Source organism: Nothoprocta perdicaria, unplaced genomic scaffold (genome assembly GCF_003342845.1).
Source record: "Nothoprocta perdicaria isolate Ctin4 unplaced genomic scaffold, notPer1 scaffold_158, whole genome shotgun sequence".
Taxonomy (NCBI): Eukaryota; Metazoa; Chordata; class Aves; order Tinamiformes; family Tinamidae; genus Nothoprocta; species Nothoprocta perdicaria.
This window is the reverse complement of record NW_020454738.1, coordinates 1,172,890-1,192,053: the sequence shown is the minus strand read 5'-3', so window position 1 is coordinate 1,192,053 and position 19,164 is coordinate 1,172,890. Positions and strand designations below refer to the sequence as shown.

At 38.9% G+C, this 19,164-nt stretch overlaps 1 protein-coding gene across 1 annotated transcript in view; it reads left to right on the top strand.

Annotated features, from left to right (window-relative positions):
- Positions 1-18,549, top strand: part of VEGFD (vascular endothelial growth factor D) — a 28,009-nt gene extending 9,460 nt beyond the window's left edge. Inside the window, exons 2-7 of the mRNA XM_026035337.1 lie at positions 7,730-7,940; positions 11,211-11,401; positions 13,681-13,829; positions 14,867-14,964; positions 16,878-17,073; positions 17,931-18,549. Coding sequence (XP_025891122.1) covers positions 7,730-7,940; positions 11,211-11,401; positions 13,681-13,829; positions 14,867-14,964; positions 16,878-17,073; positions 17,931-18,057 — 972 coding nt within the window. The 3' untranslated portion in view covers positions 18,058-18,549. The remainder of the gene's footprint in view (positions 1-7,729; positions 7,941-11,210; positions 11,402-13,680; positions 13,830-14,866; positions 14,965-16,877; positions 17,074-17,930) is intronic.
- The last annotated feature ends 615 nt before the right edge of the window (positions 18,550-19,164 follow it).

Here is a 19,164-nt window from a genome sequence, read left to right as displayed (position 1 = left end):
CCCTTCCCTTCCCTTCCCTTCCCTTCCCTTCCCTTCCCTTCCCCGTCTCCTCTCGTCTCCTCTCGTCTTCTCAGCCTACTAGGACAAAATATCTGTACTCTTTCAAGACAGTCTTTGCTAGAGAAAACATCCTGTTTAAGAATGAAAGGTGAAAGTCTCTTTTGTGGAGGACAGCCCAGTTGTCTGGATAAGACACTCCATYGGGAGTGTTTGAACTACTTTTTATAAGTCATTGAAAATGGTTTGAGGTTTAAAAGGCTTTCATTGTTTAAATAATGGCCATTTGAAGGTAGAATAAAGTACTGCAAGGTCATAAAACTTAGTTTATGCTTCTGTTAATGATGGGGGCAGTCCACAATTGTCACTGAAAAATCCCATAAGAAGCCTCTCTGTTTCAGAGAATAATGTTACTTGGAAGCCAAAATATTTCATTGCTTTATCTTTATGATGACATTCATCATAAATAAAAACAGTTTAATAAGACTAATGATGTTAGACAGTAATACACCCAGAAGGGATAAAGTTGAGGATAAAACAATGTACTAACAGTTTCTAACTGACAGAGAGTCAAAATGATGATTGTAGTGAAGCTGTTGAAAAGCAGATGATTTCCCTCTCCTAAGAGAGTACTCTCCTCAGAATACAATGGCGATAACAAACTTGCCACAAGCTGGTTTGTATCATATGTTTTAAAGTTAGGCACTTCATGCTGGATGTTTATAGAGTGGTGCTGCTGRTTGTTCATACAGCTGTAAGACACATTTTCAAGTTTGATGCTTTCAAACTGTACAACATTCTCTCATGATTTAATTATTGCTTATGCACCACTCCAAGTATATAAAATACTGAATATTTCTTATGATAAAACTTGAGACTAGTTAGACCATTGCTATCTCAAAAGCACTARCTATTACTCTGAGCAATTTCCTGGATAAGCATATTTCCTGGTTTCCTGGATACCCATTAAATGAATGCTTCCCTGCGTTGTCTTCTATACAGACTGTAGACACCAGGGCAGAGATCATATCTTTGATCTGTATCTGTATGTGATCCCATTCCATTACCAGCTAGTAGCCACAGTAATGTTAAAAGTAACAATGATCATTAAATTCCCTGGCCAAATCTGCTCATGATCTATGCTACAATCCACAACACAGCTGGGCAGTTAACCCATGGCCTTGAGGCAGGGAATAAAGTGGTTTCCTCTGTTAGGCCACACCAGTACTTTCCTCCAGCCTGTCCCAGGCTWTTCATGCCTTGGTGCAATTGTGCTTCCTAATTATTTATACTAGTGTCCTTGAGAAAAGTTGACTTCTGTTCTCCACACATTGCCTGGACTTAGGATATGGAAAGGGAATTTTGTCTCATTTGACTGCATTCAGCTGAGTATGACTCATTTCAACCAGTTACAGCTAAGCCTTGTTGGTTCCTCTTGCAAAGGAGGAAAGAAAGAAAAAGTTTGGGAGCACATTTCTTCCAATAGACAGACAAGAATAGGATAAATGTACACTCAATAGAGTTATTCTTCTGCATGAACTATAATTGGAGTCTCGAAAAACCAGTTCATATATTCAGTCGGGTGAATGATACCAATAGGATCAGATTTTTTATGACAGTAGTGTTAAAGAGAACTACAGGTTCTCTGTAGCCATGCAACTTGAGCTTGTAACAATGATCATGTCTCAAAAGCATTTGGAGGGAAAGCACATCAGGGAGGAAAAGAAGATGTTATTCTCAGGTATAGCACACAGCAGCAAAGTTCCATAAAATTTTGATGTCATGAAGTATTTAAAGTATTTAAAGTATTTAAACTGGATTTAAACTGGATTTGGGTTGATTTGGCAAATAGCCTTCAGATGATACTAGAATAAAGGAAGAGGCTGTTCTTGATAAAAGAAGAAATCTTTTTGTTTTGTCATGTGTCTTCTCCATGATTTCTCTTGAACTGAACTTAAATAATACTGCAGCATCAAGCACATGACACTCACATTAAAGCTTCAAAATGTTATGCACTGCCAATATTGCCTCCCAGTGTTCAAGAGCATTCACTGTGTGATGCATCCTSCCTCACTAAATTGGTTAATTTTGACGGGTAACTTAACTCAAAACTATTTTGCTATTTTTTGTGAGTCAGTGGCATTCAGAGAACCATCATCTAGGTCATGCAGCTACAATCTGCTTTCCTTGGCAAGATAAAGCAGTTGACTCTTTTTACTGCTGGGTCATAAAACACTGCAAGGTTATTGAGAGGTTTCTTAATCACTTCTCTTGGCCCCAGACATAGTGATAATTTTGAAACTTTCCAATGGTATTTATGCAGTGCTTATCACAATAGTACCTGTGACCCTGACTCAGGAAAGCATTCCTTTCCAGGAGAGTGCTTGTAAAGACCTTCTGTGACAGACTAGAGAGAGTGGAACCTACTAAACTTTTATTACATACTGGGCTATATTGACTCTCTCAGACATTGGTTTGAAAAAGTTAGGGCATTTTTTTTCTTAGACAAGAAACTTGGGAGTTTTTCAAGCACTGGGAAAAGTACAAACTGCTGAGCTGCACTATCTGACCAGGGGTCATCAATACTAATTCTCCAGACTGTGAGTGAGAGTGTGCATTTCTATGACACGATGCATAAGCCAAATCTTTGACTCGCATAAATCAATGGGGTAATGAACTCAGTGTCTGATTCAAACCAACTTCCAAGGTGGGAAAGGCCACTGAATGTACCACTGTTTTTTCTTTTGTTTCTTTCCAATGCTAACTACTTGTAGGGTTTTTCTGGCATTTCAGACAGCTAGGAAGAAGATAGATAGTCTTTATGGTTTCTTTTGGAAGGACAGAAGGTATAATTATCCAAAAACCACAGTGCTAACCCACGTTATCATTTCCTGATGTCAATGATGTTGCTCAAGTGCAGGAAAATATATTATGCTCTTCGGGTTGAAGAATGGTTTTGAAAAATATGGAAGATCAGTTTTGTAAAAAAACTASAGCTCCATTTAAGTACAAATCTGATTTTTATGTCCTGATATGGGATTATTTTTTACTTTAAAAAAATATTAAAGAAGCAGTAAGCTCAAGAGGTAAGGATGAATTACTTAAACCTATTGCTTTTTTTTTGCTTTGATATTGTTATTGACAGGTTTTAGGAAACGTTTGTTGCATGTAATAGCATATGTATTTAATCCACTGCAGGGTATAAATTTGTGGACATTCAAAATTTTGACATTTGAAGCTTTTCAATGAAAAGGCGCTAGAGGTGATTTGTGTATTTTGGGATCCTGTGAGGGATGCTGCCTTGCCCTTTGCCAGTGTCTCTTTCTCTATTTTGTCTCTTTCTCAAGCTTTAATGTAGATTTTAAGCTCTAGGGAGGCAGGTTCATCATTTTGCTATCTGTGTGAACATCATATGTGGAAAGAACCAGTTTCCCAGCTATGTTGCATCCGTCAGAACCCCCCAACTGCTGCATTCCAGTTAGCTCATTCCAGCTAACTCCTAAAATATGGGCAGACTTAAGGGAAGGCTAGTGAGAGCATGTCAAAAAATGACATTTTTCTCCATGCCAGGAGGCTGAAAACTCAATATGAATTAGGTCTAATTAGACTCCCATTTAGCTCATYGCTTAAAACAGAATATGGAGAAAGCAGAAACCATAAATGATATAAAATCACTGAGGGATTCGTGCACTAAAAGAAAACATGAGCAAAGGGAAGGATATTACAGGTGGCCTAACACCGAGCAAAGCAGAGCAGGGCCATTTGACACTGTGAGGGGAAGTGAATCTGGAAAAGACTGTAGTTGTCAGAGAAAGCCTGAAAGGGCCAGTGGGGATATCTGAAGAGTGGGAAATACAAGGTGCAGATGCTGCAGTCAGAAAGAAGTTCTGTTCCTCTTGCTTGTTCTGGGAAGTAGGATCTCCCAAAGATGTCAGTAGATTGTTGAATTCTTTGCATGCTTCTCCTGCTCTCCAGCTGAGTAGGAAACTCCTCTCAGGTTTGAACCTTTGAATTTGAATTTTAACTACTGTCCAGCTGATAATATTGTGATGGTGAATTATCACACAAGAGGTAGGTTTGAGGTGTTATCAATCATAACATCTTCATCTAGTTTCATATTTTGAAACATCTTTTTTGTATTTCTATGAAAATCTGTGTTTTTTTAAGGGGAGCTTTCCTGTCAGCCTTAAACAGGGCTTAAGTTTAGATTAATACATAAGAGAAACACATGGTACTAACACTTATGTGGTCTATCATATATGATATTATTTGAGAKCACTAGTGTGTTTTCACTTCATGCTGTCCTTTCCAAAAGAGGCTGACTGCAGTTTAGTCTCTAGTATCAGAGGCTTTAGTGCTACACACTATTGTGGGGATTGTCATGTCTTCCACATCATTTTCCTTTTTYAAGGTTTTATTTTTAGATGCTTTTAATTTCTGCATAATATTTTGTACAATCGAAGTGTCTAAAGATGGGGAATATCATTCCACCCTGTCAGTACTCTAGAAAGTGCTTAAATGATMTTTTTATATAAAAGTATCTGAATAAGCCCAGTGAAGCCAAAACAGATGCATAAGCAATATTCACAGTTTCCATTTTGACCCTTAGATAGATTGGAATAAAACTAGGAGTTCTCTTCAGACAATTTATACTTCACATACTGCAGCAGGAGTCATTTGACCAAAGATTCACAGTACACACAGCCACCTCGTGGAAGCTGGTGAACTGTGGATTTCTGGACAGCCAGCAAAAAGACTTTGGATGTGATTTCATCCAATGCAAGCCACATAAATTACACTCTAAAAGTGTAGTATATTTTTTTTGTCTTGGCTCCAAATGGTGATGAGTTTACCTAGCTCAAAAGATAGATGTCTATCTAAAAATWTACAAATATGTAGGATTCATCCCTTTTCTGAAATCTACAAGTGCTTCCTATTCACCATCATGCCTAGTGTCAATAGTGCTCAGGAGAAGGAGTGCTGTTTTTCTCAAAGCTCTTGTCTTTGTGGGAAAGGGTGTCTGGATAGTGATTTCTGGGAAGAAACTGTAAAATTATTTGTAAAATCTTTTTCCTCCAAGGAGAAATCAAACAAATATAAAAAAGAAAATAAAACAAAACTATGGGATTATGGAGGTAGGAACCTGGCTGCCTTATCAAGCCAAAGAGCTTGTGTAAGTGTTAGGAAACATGAAAAGAAGATGAAAAGAAAACAGACAATAGATTCACTTAGCAGTATTAGAGTCTACAGCGAAGTCATAACTGAGTTCTAAGGACTTTATATGAGTCTTGGATAATCATGGCTCAGTTAATGATAAACAATTTCTGACGACTGCAAAAGGAACACTGCTCATTCTACTTCCTTTGTACTTCTCTGGGTTCCAGTAAATGAAAAACAATACAAAAAGACAAGGAACAACCTTCATATGTAAGGCCTGCCTATAGTCAATGCAACTGTAATGCATCAATATAGGAGGTACATTTTATTTTAAGTTTGTAAAAGTCTTAGAGTTCAGTTATTGGTGCTAATTATTCACATTCCATATGAAATTTATGAGCAATCACTGACCAGTAAAAAGTGACCACCACTATAATGGAAGGATCATGACAATGTCCTAGATATAATGTTCTGTAAGGGTTTAAAAGAAGAGCAAATAACTTATTCTGAGTTAACTACATAGGGAATTTTAGGTCAGTGAAAGGTAATTACCCAAAAATGAACTTGGCCAGAATGCACAAGCTGACATTTGTATCATTGCAAAATAAGTGCTACAGATGTTCTAATAATGAATAGCAGATGTAGTCAGTGTCAGGGTTTTATATCTCATCTGAAAGACCTCCTTTAATTGGGGATTGTTCCCCCAACCTCTTCTTCAACATTACACTGAGTATTAGTTTGCTACTGGTTTAGACTTCAGACTGCTATCTACTGAATCACCAGTTTCCTGTCTTGCAGCTTTGCCTTTAAGGACTGGTGTTTTCTTTCTGAAAGCTGGCCATGCAGCCTCTTATTTATAAGTCAAAAAATACAGTCAGTTGCACTACCAAAGAGTACATCCGAGAGCACCAGCCCAGAGTAATATACCCATTGAGAAAGATAACCTTTTACTTGGGTTGGAAGTAATAATTTCCACCAGATCTGGTGAGTCAGTGGAAATAAATACTGAGTACCTAGATAAAKGTACAAACTCAGATGTTGGAAAGTAGCAGCTGAAGAAATGAGTATTGCTGTGTGGTGACCTACAATGCTGTTTCTGTTAAATGGGTATTTTTTAAATGGATAAATACCTTCAGATTGGTGGGGTAGATCTTTGCAGGGAACATCCTACTTGGGGCATGGAGACTGGTCTCTTATGGAAGCATTCAGGGGACATCTGCCTCTCAGGAGAGTGCAGTGATCTCACTACCACTGCTGTGCAGCAACAGAGCTTAGGCACAGCTTGAGGCCACTCTGCCTGACTTAGGGGTAGTCCAAATGGTATTTGGGATGGGAAATCATGGACCCGCCATGTGGATGTATCCTTATACGTGGGTCACCTTTCAACTATCACTTGTCCTTCCAGTGATGTGACATGACTGGCACCAGTGGTTTTCCAAGAAGGGTCATGCAACATGGGTCATGCAAAGGTGCATGGGTTGTGCCTGCTAGCTGACATCGTTCAGGTGGTCTGCAGTGGTGGCCTGGGATTCATGCTTATGTGACAGGCCACGTCAGGCACAGTGAAGATGTACACAGCAGCTCCACAGAAAGGGACCTGGGAGTCCTGGTTGACACTAAGTTAACCATGAGKCAGCAGTGTGCCCTCGTGACCAAGGCCAATGGGATCCTGGCTGCATTGGGAGGAGTGTTGCCAGCAGGTCAAGGGAGGGGATCCTGCCCCTCTCCTCAGCTCTGGTGAGGCCGTACCTGGAGTATTGGGGGCAGTTCTGGGCTCCCCAGTATAAGAAGGACATAGAGCTTCTCGAGAGGGTCCAGCAGAGAGTGACRAAGATGATTAAGGGAATGGAACATCTCTCGTATGAGGAGAGACTGAGTGAACTGGGCCTGATCAGCTTGGAGAAGAAAAGGCTGAGAGGAGATCTGATTAACATGTATAAGTTYGTGAAGGGAGAATGCAGGGAGGAAGGGGCCAGGCTCTTCTCAGTGGTGGCCAGCGATAGGACAAGGGGAAATGGGTATAAGTTCAAAAACAGGAAGTTCCATCTCCAGGTGAGGAAGAACTTCTTTACTGTGAGGGTGACAGAGCCCTGGAACAGGCTGCCCAGGGAGGTTGTGGAGTCTCCTTCTCTGGAGGTCTTCAAAACCCGCCTGGATGCCACCCTGTGCCACATGGTCTAGGTGTGCCTGCTGGAGCGGGAAGATTGGACTAGATGATCTCTAGAGGTCCCTTCCAACCTTGAAGATTCTGTGATTCTGTGAAGATGTGTTCAGTGTCTGCCAGGTTCTCCAAGAAGCAGTGATACAAGGAGTACAGCCTGCATTTGTCAGTCATCCTTGATGACCTGTGGTGAGTGAAGAAGTGACTATTTCTGCTTCCCAATTCATGAGGGTACAAATCCTGCAGACTAGTCTGACTCTAGGCACTATCAAAACATGTGAACATTCCTGTATGTTTTCCCAGGCTTTGTCTGTTGTCCTCAATTATATGCTGCCTTCTGTATGAGTGTTCTGTGTGCTGTGTTATGGACAGGCTGGAAGGTACTGCCTTTCTGATATACCTCTTTCCTTCCAGAGGACGTCTCTGTCAGCATTAGAGCGGTCAGAACAGCAGATCAGGAAAGCATCCAGCCTGGAAGAGCTGCTTCGAATCACTCATTCTGAGGACTGGAAGCTGTGGAAATGCAGGCTAAAACTCAAAAACCTGGCCAATTTGGACTCCCGCTCTGCGTCACATCGCTCCACCAGATTTGCCGCTGCTTTCTATGATATTGATACACTAAAAGGTAGGTGCAGGTCTTCAGCTGAGTCTGGTGTCAGCTTCAGGACCCCTGCTGCTTGTGCACTAGAGAATTTAATAGCAGGGGATTCCTAGAATTCATCAGTAACAACAAGGCATTCATGGAAAAAGACATTGTACAAAAGAATGTTAGGCAACAGCATAAGTATGTCTACCCATTTTAGGCCAAATCAGGCTTATTGCACTCTGCACACTATCCAAAGGAAAGATGTTTTAAGTATGGATCGGTCAGTTCACAAAAAAAAACAGCGAAAACTAAGTAAGCAAGAATTGGTTGGAATGACCAGCCGAGCAGCCTGCCAGCAGCATTATCCTAAATCTCAGATTTTGCCCACAGCAGAAACAAATGAGTTTTACAGCAGACATAGAAATTCCCTTTTTTTATTAGGTGTGCTCTAATATAAGGCACTATATGCACCATCAGCAGTGCCTGGGTGGGAACTGCTGAGGTGAAGAGTACTGCCCTAATCTTGATTCATTTGATGAAGTTTTTATGGAGCAAAGATGTAGATCTTGAAACAATGAGTCAACACCTGAATGCTGGAAATCACAATCTCCCACCTGGAACAAAAAAGAATACTTTTCCCTGGAGGTGAAAGACTCAAGAGCCCATTGTTAAAGAGCCCAAGAGGTCATTAACGTAGAATCAAGGATCCAGGAGTTTCTTCAAGAAAGTAAATGTCCTGCAGCAAAAACAAACTGTAGATTTGACATAGCATAGACCATAACACTTTTAGAATAACCACAGACACATTTGCACAATGTTATGGTCTCTTTTACATTTCAGCTAAATTATGACTGAACAGAGCCGTTAATTTGCTTCTTTGAGCCATAACACAGAAATGCATACCTGAATGCCAATTTAAAGAGCATTTCGATAGGATGGACGTGGCTTTAAGCCTCTCATAGAATTGTTATTCTATRTAAGTATTCAGTTACTGTACTGAAGTACTACCCAGTATCAGATGCTGGATTTTTTTATTCACTGTTGCTCAACCCATTTGGGGAGCATTAGCATTTCTGTAAAATTATATTTATTTTGTCAATGCAGTGAGAAACAGAGGATTTTGGTAAATTATACTCGTAATGTAGATTGCAATGGGCTTTTCTCAATGACAGAATTATGCAGTTGTTAGGAAATGAGGTCAGATGACTCTACAGTCTTATAGATATCTCCTTACTGTCATTAACAGTCTGTAACAGCTATTAAGTTTCATCCTACTTACCCTTTAAATGTTCAGTTCTAGACTCAGCGATGTCAGAGTGTCATTCACTGAAATTTAACTTAAAAGAGCTTACTAGATCATATTCTCCATTCCTCCATTCAAAGTGGAATTATCCCTGCAAATAAACTATTTTTGTTCTTTTGGTATGTTCGAAGTACTAAAGTCCCTATTAAAGTATAAATATAAATAATATATAATTAATATAATATAATATAATATAATATAATATAATATAATATAATATAATATAATAATAAATAATGGACTCCACAGTACAAGAGGGATGTGGAGCTGCTGGAGAGAGTCCAGCGCAGGGCTACGAGGATGATCAGGGGCCTGGAACATCTGCCCTGAGCAAAGGCTGAGCGAGCTGGGCCTGTTCAGCCTGGAGAAGAGGAGGCTGAGGGGGGACCTGATCAGCGTGTATAAATACCTCAAGGGAGGCAGTGAGGAGGATGGGGCGGCCTCTTTTCAGTGGTGGCCAGAGATAGGACTAGAGGAAATGGCCACAAACTGAGGCACCAAAATTCCACAGGAACTTAAGGAAACACTTCTTGACWGTGAGGGTGACAGAGCCCTGGCACAGGCTGCCCAGGGAGGTTGTGGAGTCTCCTTCTCTGGAGATCTTTAAAACCCACTTGGATGCRGCCCTGTGCCCCGTGCTGTAGGTGATGTAGGTGACATGTGCAGGGGGGTTGAACTASATGATTTCTAGAGGTCTCTTCCAACCTTAAGCATTCTATTATTCTTTCTATAGTTCTACTCCTAATTTATGTTCCAGGACATGAAGTCAGAACATAACCCCCAAACTCTTATTTCTTGTATCTTTCGCATAACTGACAGATAGAGTGAATCAACCCYGGGGAAGAACTCTTCAGGCATAAAGAGCTAATTTGAGGATACACAGATAAATAAAGAACTAATTACAAAAATGCAAGTAAAGTAGGAAAGAGAGAGTAAATGTTCTTCAGAAGACAAGTTAGAGCATAAATTCAAAATCTTCTACAAAGAGGTTTTTTTCAGAAGTTTCATATAGCCAAGTGCACTGTTCACACAACAGCAGGGAGGTGGACTGCTTAGGAAGAAATAGCAACTTTTCTAATAGTATAGAGGTTGGAATTGATCTCTCCTAAGGCAGCTGGAGAAGGGCAGTCAGGAAAAATATTTTTCATAAATTTACGAGGGACTTAAAGGATAAACATTGATGACTCTTGTGTAATTCCATAACATGAATGAGTTAAGCAAAGTCCAAGATAAGCAGGGCCACCTCTAACAAGATTTGAGATAATACTATGTAAACGTTACTGTTTTCTGTCTCTGGTTCAGTCAATTAATGTACAGTCAGAATTTGACAGATCAGTCTAAAATAAATTGTTATTCTGTAACAATTCAATGTTTAAAAGATGTTACATTGTTTTGAAAAGGTAAATTATGCTTGATTTCATATTCTTGTTATTCAAACTTGAAACCCCTGGGGGTACTTAGGTGTGAGAGTGTTTATCTTGGATTTCATTAGACATTTTGGAAACATTGTTCTCTGGCTGACATCCAGTAGGAGTATTAATACCCTCTGACCAGAATCTGTTAATCATTAATGTGCTTTTCCAGTCAGGCTCTGTTTTGATAAACAGTGGGGTAAATGTGAGGAGATCATAGAATGACAATAAGAAGTTTTGCCCTGCAGAAAATGAGAATGGGATTTGGATCAGTTTTCTCAGATAGAGACTGTGGCTAGGAGAAATCAATACTGATCTACTTAACTCACAAATTAATTGAGATTTTGGTCATCCATCAACATATTGCAAAAGCTTCAGGCACATCATAGATGTAACAACTCTTTGCCAGGGCAACTGGTGTAGGTCAGTGGCATAAAATTGTCCTCAGACTTTCTCTGGTCCTTAAACTGTTYCAAGTATCAGCAGATATTGCAAATGGTATTCCAGCAGTTCATTTTTATTTATATAATGCTTTTGCTCACTAATCAGAGGTTTTCATTGTTGTCATTGCTTATAAAATGGTGTTTTCTCCAGTGATAGATGAGGAATGGCAGAAGACTCAATGTGTGCCACGGGAAACCTGTGTGGAAGTTGCCAAAGAGCTGGGTACAACAACCAACAAATTCTTCAAGCCTCCCTGTGTGAATGTATTCAGATGTGGAGGCTGCTGCAATGAGGAGAGTCTGAGCTGCATGAACACCAGTACAACTTATGTGTCAAAAACGGTAAATAAGAGTATTTATCTGCTGTCTTTTACTGTGGCTCCTGAGGAAGGGAGGAGAAAGAGGATGTTTGGTTTCTGAAATCCTGTTATGTCAGATCTGTCTGCACTGTCATAACAAACATGAGAATTAATGTTTTATCCATGTGGAGTGAATGCAGGTGTGTGCAATAGCGTTTTACATTCAAGATGAATAGTTAAAAATGGCTATATATGCGAAGAGATAGAAAATAAGGCCCCAAGAAAATGCTTGCAGGCTCCTGGAATGTTGAGAAGCTTAAGAAACCAASTAGTCTAACTTCAATGTACTCAAATTATCTAAAGTGATCTCTCAGTAGCTTTGTGGAAGCCCTGGATCCTTGATCAGTTATGTGTGAGAGTTTTTGAAGTGACCTACACAGCTCAACCTCCTTCCCCTGGAAACCAAAGCCTGGGGTACAGGTCAGCACGCCAACTTGTCTTGGCTTTGTGCTGCATCTATGCTAAAGGGCTGAGAAAAAATGAAGTTATACTGTTTGGACATCTAAAGGAAGGTGTGGAAGATTCCAACTTCAGCTGATATGAATATCCTTCAATACTGAATATTTCATATCAGGAAAAAAAAGTGTTCTTAGTAGCATGGGAGTAATTCCATTGATTTTAGAGTAGTAAATCTGGATTGATGTGGTTGTATCCAGGAATGGAATGTAGCTGGGGGGCTTTTGAGGGAATGGTTATTTTGAAGGAAGCTAAAGGAATGTTACAGTCTGCAGAAATGTAGTTTTTCAACAAACTTATTAACTGCTGTTCCCAAAATACATAAATAAATACTTTTTAGCCTTATCTAGCATCCTGAGCTGATCAGATGTCTTTTTGATATAGCCAACAGYTCATAAGAGATTTCTCCTTCTGGTGTGGAATGGAAGCAATTAATGAACATTGACGCAGGAATAATGGGCACTAGTTTATTTTACTTAAAATATATTTCAGTACAACTGTCTTTGACGTGATAGAATTACATTTCCAAACCCTAAAACAATAGAGAGGTGAATCAAGCTTGCTCTCCTTAAAATGTCTCCCCATCAAGACTTCCATTTTAATTTTAAAATAACTTTCTGTGTTTTTTGTTTTGGTTTAATAAAACTCTTTTAATAGCTAGAATTTAATATATTATTCCAAACACAAAAGGTTTTATGAAGGAGGCACAAGATGAAGATTAATCTAGGAAGACCAGTCTACTGTGCTCCTTCTGTAGACTGTGGACATAGACGGTTCTATCCATAGGGTTGATTCAAAGAACTAAAGCTGGAGTTCTGCTCAGAGTCTCTCATTGGAGCAAGGTATCTCTGTACATAGATGCTGGAGAGAGACAACAGTGAGAAGCTGTCTGAATACTCTCTTTATGCTTTCTTCTTGGCATTCACTAAATCMCACATATTTGTTGCCTATTGCACCTGAGTAGAAATTAGCTACTGCCTTAAGCCTTTCTTTTCCAAAGTGATTTATGATTTGGAGAATTCATATCCTGAGACATTCAAATTACAAATTTTTTCCTGCCAAAAATGACTCAATTTTTAGGCTCACAAAGCTGTGCATCAAAATTTATTGGACTGCTTCTTTGGCACTGAAATTTTAAAGATGCAGATCTTAAACACTTGGCCTCATTTGTCAGATTTTCCCAAATTCTCTCTTAATCCTTTAGCGTGTAGGACTTCCATGGGCCAATGCTCTCAGAAGGTCCTAGATCCTTGTAACAATACATTAAATAAGAATTAGCTTCTTCTAAACAAATATGTTTGTTCAGACCCTCCGCAGGGTGACTCCCTTCAGAAACCCAACTGAAGAGAACTACATCCTCTGCAAGTTCCTGTTTTTTCTCTGGGGAAGTTAGATCCTACAGGTGCATGGTGTGATTGTACACCAGGACGATTAAATAACTATCTCTGTATATGGCTGTAATTCAACCAGAGATACAAATGAGAACAAAGTTCCCAGCATTTACATCTTCTTCAGTTTGCCTTAGGAATGCAGAAGAGGCTTTTGAATTTGTTGGCAAAGCATTTTTGAAGATGTTGAGTATTTAGGAACTGGTAGCACTGGGAGCATCATTTTGGCAAGTTCCTACCTTGGTAGGCATTGCTTATTCTTCTCTTGGAGAACCAGCTCATTTATGTTTGAGGTAACTATCTCAAGAAAAGAGTAATAGTTAGACAAATGGTAGCAAAGGTTAAGAAGTTTTGATTTAGAACACATATTAATGTATCAGAAAACTGAAAAAGATATATGTTTATTTCATCCACCTAGCTCTTTGAGATCTCAGTTCCCTTGACAAGTGTTCCAGAGCCYGTGCCAATTAAAATTGCCAATCATACAGGCTGTAAGTGTATGTCGAATACCCAGCGTCATCAGTATGCCATCATACGAAGATCTGTCCAGTACCCTGAAGAAGATGGGTAAGTTCCTTCATTTACAAAATGCTTCACAAGATGTGCAATTCTGAGTATGAAAATTGTTTTGTTTTGAATCGGTCATTAAAATAGTCCTTTTGCTTTCTGTTTCCCAACATTTTTTTTTCAAATATCTTGATTATCRCTCTGCATTAAAAAATCTGAATGAAACCTAGTAAACTGTAAATAAATGGACACCAGAATCCAAAAAATAGCAGGCTAGTTCAGCAGGATTGGGAGTCATTAATACACTTAGGTGTTTGAGGGGAGGACTTGCGCATGGTATCACATCTACTGATGACGTATATGATGTAAGCATACCTTTAGTCCTGATGAGAACAGATTACATTAATGCAGCAAAAAGTCTGGAAACAAAGCTACATTAAGTGATTTAAAGCTAGCTCATATGTCTCTGTTTAGCCTTGCATGTAGACTTATTGCTGTAACTGTTCTTGAATTAGGGCTGAAAAGAGATGATTTCAGTGAAGCAACCACAGCTCTTCATCAAGTTGCTGTCTCCTCAGCTTCATTCCAGTTTGTAAATTCTCCCAAAGCCAATTTGGACCCTAGCAGGCCATCTGCGACAATTAGGGCGTAGAATGTTTTGTCAGACTGACCCCTCTGACCTTGAAAACAGTCCACTGAACATCCTTAAGCATAGGTAAAATCCTAATTGATGTTGCACTTTGCTCCATGACAAAATTGGAGCCTGAACAGAGTCAGCTGTAAGCTACTCTGAACCAGGTAGAACTGTGTTCTACCAGGTAGAATCAGTGGAGCTGCAAAATTGTAGCTATTTGCTAGGCATGTAATCCAAAATATATGCTGTATCTGCTAGTGCTAATTGTTGGGAACCAGAGAGCTGAGCCCTATCAGTAAATTAATTGATCCCTAAGGTTTTCTATTTGCAGTATTAATACAAACAGATGCAATAAGCTCACATAACACTAATGACAGACCTACAGTTCTAACAGGCTCTTTTTGCCAAGTGACTGTACTGATTTTTTTTTTTTTTTTTTACAATCTGGTATTTTTTTTCCTAGATGTCCCTTTACTAACAAACTTTGCCATAATGGATGGATATGGGATAGTGACAAATGTGAATGTGTTGTAGACGCACAGCACCCCAACAGACGGGAAGGTAAAGCTGAAATTATAAATGGACACCTTTGCTGTACTGTCTTTAGGCTGATTATGTCTCACCTTGGTTTTGCTCCTTTTTGTTACTGAGAGAGTTAAGCTTATATTTCACAACCCTAGATAGCCTCTGTTAATGGAGTGGAAACACCCCTGAAAATAAACACAAGTATGTGTTTATCCCCATCTCACATTATCTGGGTGGGCATTTTTTTTCTGTCAATACCAACATTGTGAATAAAAAAGAGGAAATAGCAGCCTTGCTAAATTGTTATTTACATAGGGAATTTTCACGTGGGAAACTTTTAAAACAAGCTCTTAACTCTCCCAATTGGTGGTAATCAATGCAATAGATTATATGATCTTCCAAAATATTTGCCTATTTTTTTGTTCTTATATTATTTAGTAAGTTTAGTTTAATAAGTTACTTAGGAGGTTTCCACAAGTATGCCATGTGTATTCAGGGAAATGACAAGTACAAGAAAAAACATCCAAGCCAATAATAAAAGCAATATAGCAAACAAATACCAGACTACCAAGCTAAAGTCAAATAACTTAATAAACTACTCTGTTGGTTACAGTCTTCTAAAACACAAGAGATCAGCTGTAGTGGTTTTTATAGCATATGTTTGCATTGTGGATCGGATTGTTTATCCATCAAGTTAGGCATTTGGGCTCAAGTTAGGTTCTTGGCTCARAAAAGGATTAGTCCTCTTATTTTAAAATCCAAAGACTGAAAATATCCCGAGTCCCTTTAGTTCTTAGCCTTTTGTAAAGTCAGCTTGCAACGTTATAAATAGTGACTTGTTGAATTATAGGTTTTGTTGACATAAGCTAAATATTTCATCAAATAAAAATCATTCTCTGAAGTAAAATGTGTTTGGCAGTGGCACAAAAGTGGAACAAAATAAAATCGACTTAGTATCTGTCTTTGAGGCTGAAGAAAAGGGTTTCTCTACACTCTACATCAATTGGTACATGCCAAGCTTTATCACCCCAAGGAAGGGTTTTCTTTTCCAAGAATTTGCTGCAGATTCCTTTTTCCCTTCAAATAGGATATGCTTTTTATTTATTTTCCTTGGATATTGGTTCTCCAACATTAAGTAAATAATAATGAAGGTTTCTTTCAAGTAATGACTATGCCTTTTTTGGCAACCGAGATAAGAACTTAAAATTGCAGAGGTCATGAACATAGGTTACATTCCACATTCCATAGGTTAAATCTAAGAGCTAATTGCAAAACTACAGGAAATTACCTTTCTGATGACCCATTATACACTATGACCTTTAACCAGGGATGTGCTGCCAGAATATTAGTATGGCTTTCACAAAATGTGTTCCGTTTTTGCTAGGATTAGCCTTATATTGTACTCCAGATGTGTATTTTGAAGGAAGATGAATGAGGTATTTAGACTGTGCTTTCATTTGGCTGGGATTTTATTTTTGAAACAAAGTGTTTTCTCCTTTCAGTAACTGTCAAGTGTACATATGCTGTTCATTGACCAGTGTTAGAYGAAATTGCACCCTGCTAAATAAGTTATTGCTTTTCCTGGCAAATAGTGTAGTACATTGACAAGTGTGATAGTTTGGGTGGATGTGCACCTTACTATGACATTTGGCTCTTTTAAGATATAACTCCCAAATAATGCAGGGTTCATTCAGCAAAGCCACAGGAAATAACAGAGTTAGAGTAAGGGAAATTCCTCTCCTGAGAAAACTTCAGGAGCCCTTCTCTGCACTCTAAGTTGTGACAGTTATTCTAAATTTTAAAGTCTATTCAGTTATTCTAAAGACTAGAATCTATCAGAGAGTATAAGTTTAGGCCCTATTATTTGCAAATAAAGAGCTACGTGTATCTCCAAGGGCAGAACTTAGCTCTGTAAAGCTTATTACTAAAATACACATATGCTGTTGTAGGACTCCCTCCTCTTGCTGAGCTAGCTATGTGTGGACAACATATGGAATTTGATGAAGATAACTGCGAATGTATCTGTAGACAGAAATGTCCCATGGACTTCTTTCAAAGCAAGGAGAACTGCAGCTGCTATTTGTGTAGGGAGAGCCAGGAGAGTTGTGCTCAGAAACACAAGATATTCCATGCCGAAACCTGCAGGTGAGTGTTCCTTGTTCAGTGTGTGTCTGTACTKCAATATCTGAATTAGCTTGCCCAGATACTGGAGGTACAAGTGCTCAGTTAGCTAAGGGTGAAATAGCTTGCTGCAAGTATGGAGATAATAATAATAGAATATTTGCAATACTTACAGAAAAAAATCTAAGCTTTCTTTAATTAGTGTGCTTTGAGAAGTCTGGACAAAGATGCTACTCCAGTAAATATATTTACTTTTTTTCCCACCCTAATCTTAAGGGGACAAGGATGCTACTCAAATAAATATCTTTATTACTTTTTTTTTTCCTTAATCTTAAAAGTGATGACTATTAAACTGTGTTATACCTGAAAGTACTGTGTGACACAGACAATCTATAGACTTTATAGGTTCATGGCAAGGAATATGTGGAAGTAGCCTTTGCATTTTTAGACTCAGTTTTGGCTGAGTTTGACGTATATAAATGACTACAATCTGGACATACAATTTGTATGACAGGCTTCTATGCCCAATATTTTAGAAGCTGAAAGTATCAGGTGAGCTTGGGATGTTTCTGTTTGAATATAATGCATTTTATAGAATTTGAGGGTTTACACTCTGTGTTTTACTGCTCACAAGAAATTAAAGCATTACTTAGGCTGCAGCTGTGGACAAACTGTGACCAACAATAAGACGTGTTAATACGGACAAGCTGTCAGGCTGCAAAGTCTTGTCACATTGTGCTGTAGGGTGCCACAAATTTCCTGAGCGTCCTACAAGAGAGTATCACGGTGTTCAATGTTAAAAAAGCTGAGGAATGTGATGGAAAAGAAAGAACATTTTATAATGCTTACCTCTTTTTGCCATTTTCTCCTTTATTKAACAGCTGTGAGGACAGATGTCCATCCCTGCCCCGGACATGCCCAACTGCAAAACCAGTGTGTTCCAGGCATTGTCGTTGTCCAAAGGAGAAGAGAGGTTCTCATGGTTCCCAAAGCAAAGAAAATCCTTGACCAAACTTACCCTCTTCTTCAACAATCCACTGCTTTGCAAAGTAGCTGTCACTGACTTTCAATAAATAGTAAACATGGACATCTTCCACATTAATAGCAGAAGAATGGATCCAGGCTGCACTTATTTATTAATCACTAACTGCAATTGGGTCCTCTAGGACATTGATTACTATTCTCTAAGAGGTACCAACAACTGATGAATTGTTGGCTGTCTAGAAAGATGAGTGGAAAGAGACAGTTCCATGGTGGATTATGAAAGGTGAAGCTGGTTTATTGGTGATAGTCACAGTTGCCATCCAATCTTTCAGAATTTAAGACTAAATAATCTTAGCCTCTGAATTCTTAGCTAATGCAACTCCTGGGTGAAACGTGCCTCAGAAATTCAGTGTACAGGATCTGGCTTCTCATATCTTCAGCACTGAGTTATTTGATCTACTGTCCAGCTTCAATTATCATTTTGAGTTTATTGTACAACTACTGTCAGATGTGCCATATTTAAATGTATATAAGAAAATAAATACATCAGTTATTCAAGTGGTTTTGATTTTCTTCTGTTATTTTAAAACTCTGCCAAGGAAAAAGAAAATAAGCAAAAATGCAAAGGGATCTCAAGTATAGCATTCTTACTGTTTGTCCCACTGGGACTGGCCCCTTCCCAAACCCCGGTCAGAACCAGGTCACTTACTATAATAGTTTTAGCAAAAAATTGCTTTTCCCATATCTGTCCAAAAGCTGTGTATGATTTATTTATTTGTCCCTGGTGTGCTGTATGGACCTCTCCAGAGGGTGGACAGCCGTGCTAGTACCAAGTCTTCAGTGATTTTTGGAAAGGCTTGGTCCACTGAAAGATCATTTTCTTTTTAGCTGACCATGCTATGAAATACCTCCTTTGCATTGAAATTCCTTTCACCAGTTTGAGGCCTGCATAGCAGTGTTTTGACCAAATCAAGTACAAGACAACTTTATTTGCTGAGCTGATGGMGTCTAGAGCGAGCCAGTCTAGTTTTTTTTCCCATCACTGAATTCTCCAGCTCCACTGTGAACAGATGGAAACAAAGGAAAGGAACAGTTTCCTTCTGTGAACAGAAGGAAAGAAAACAGCTGCTA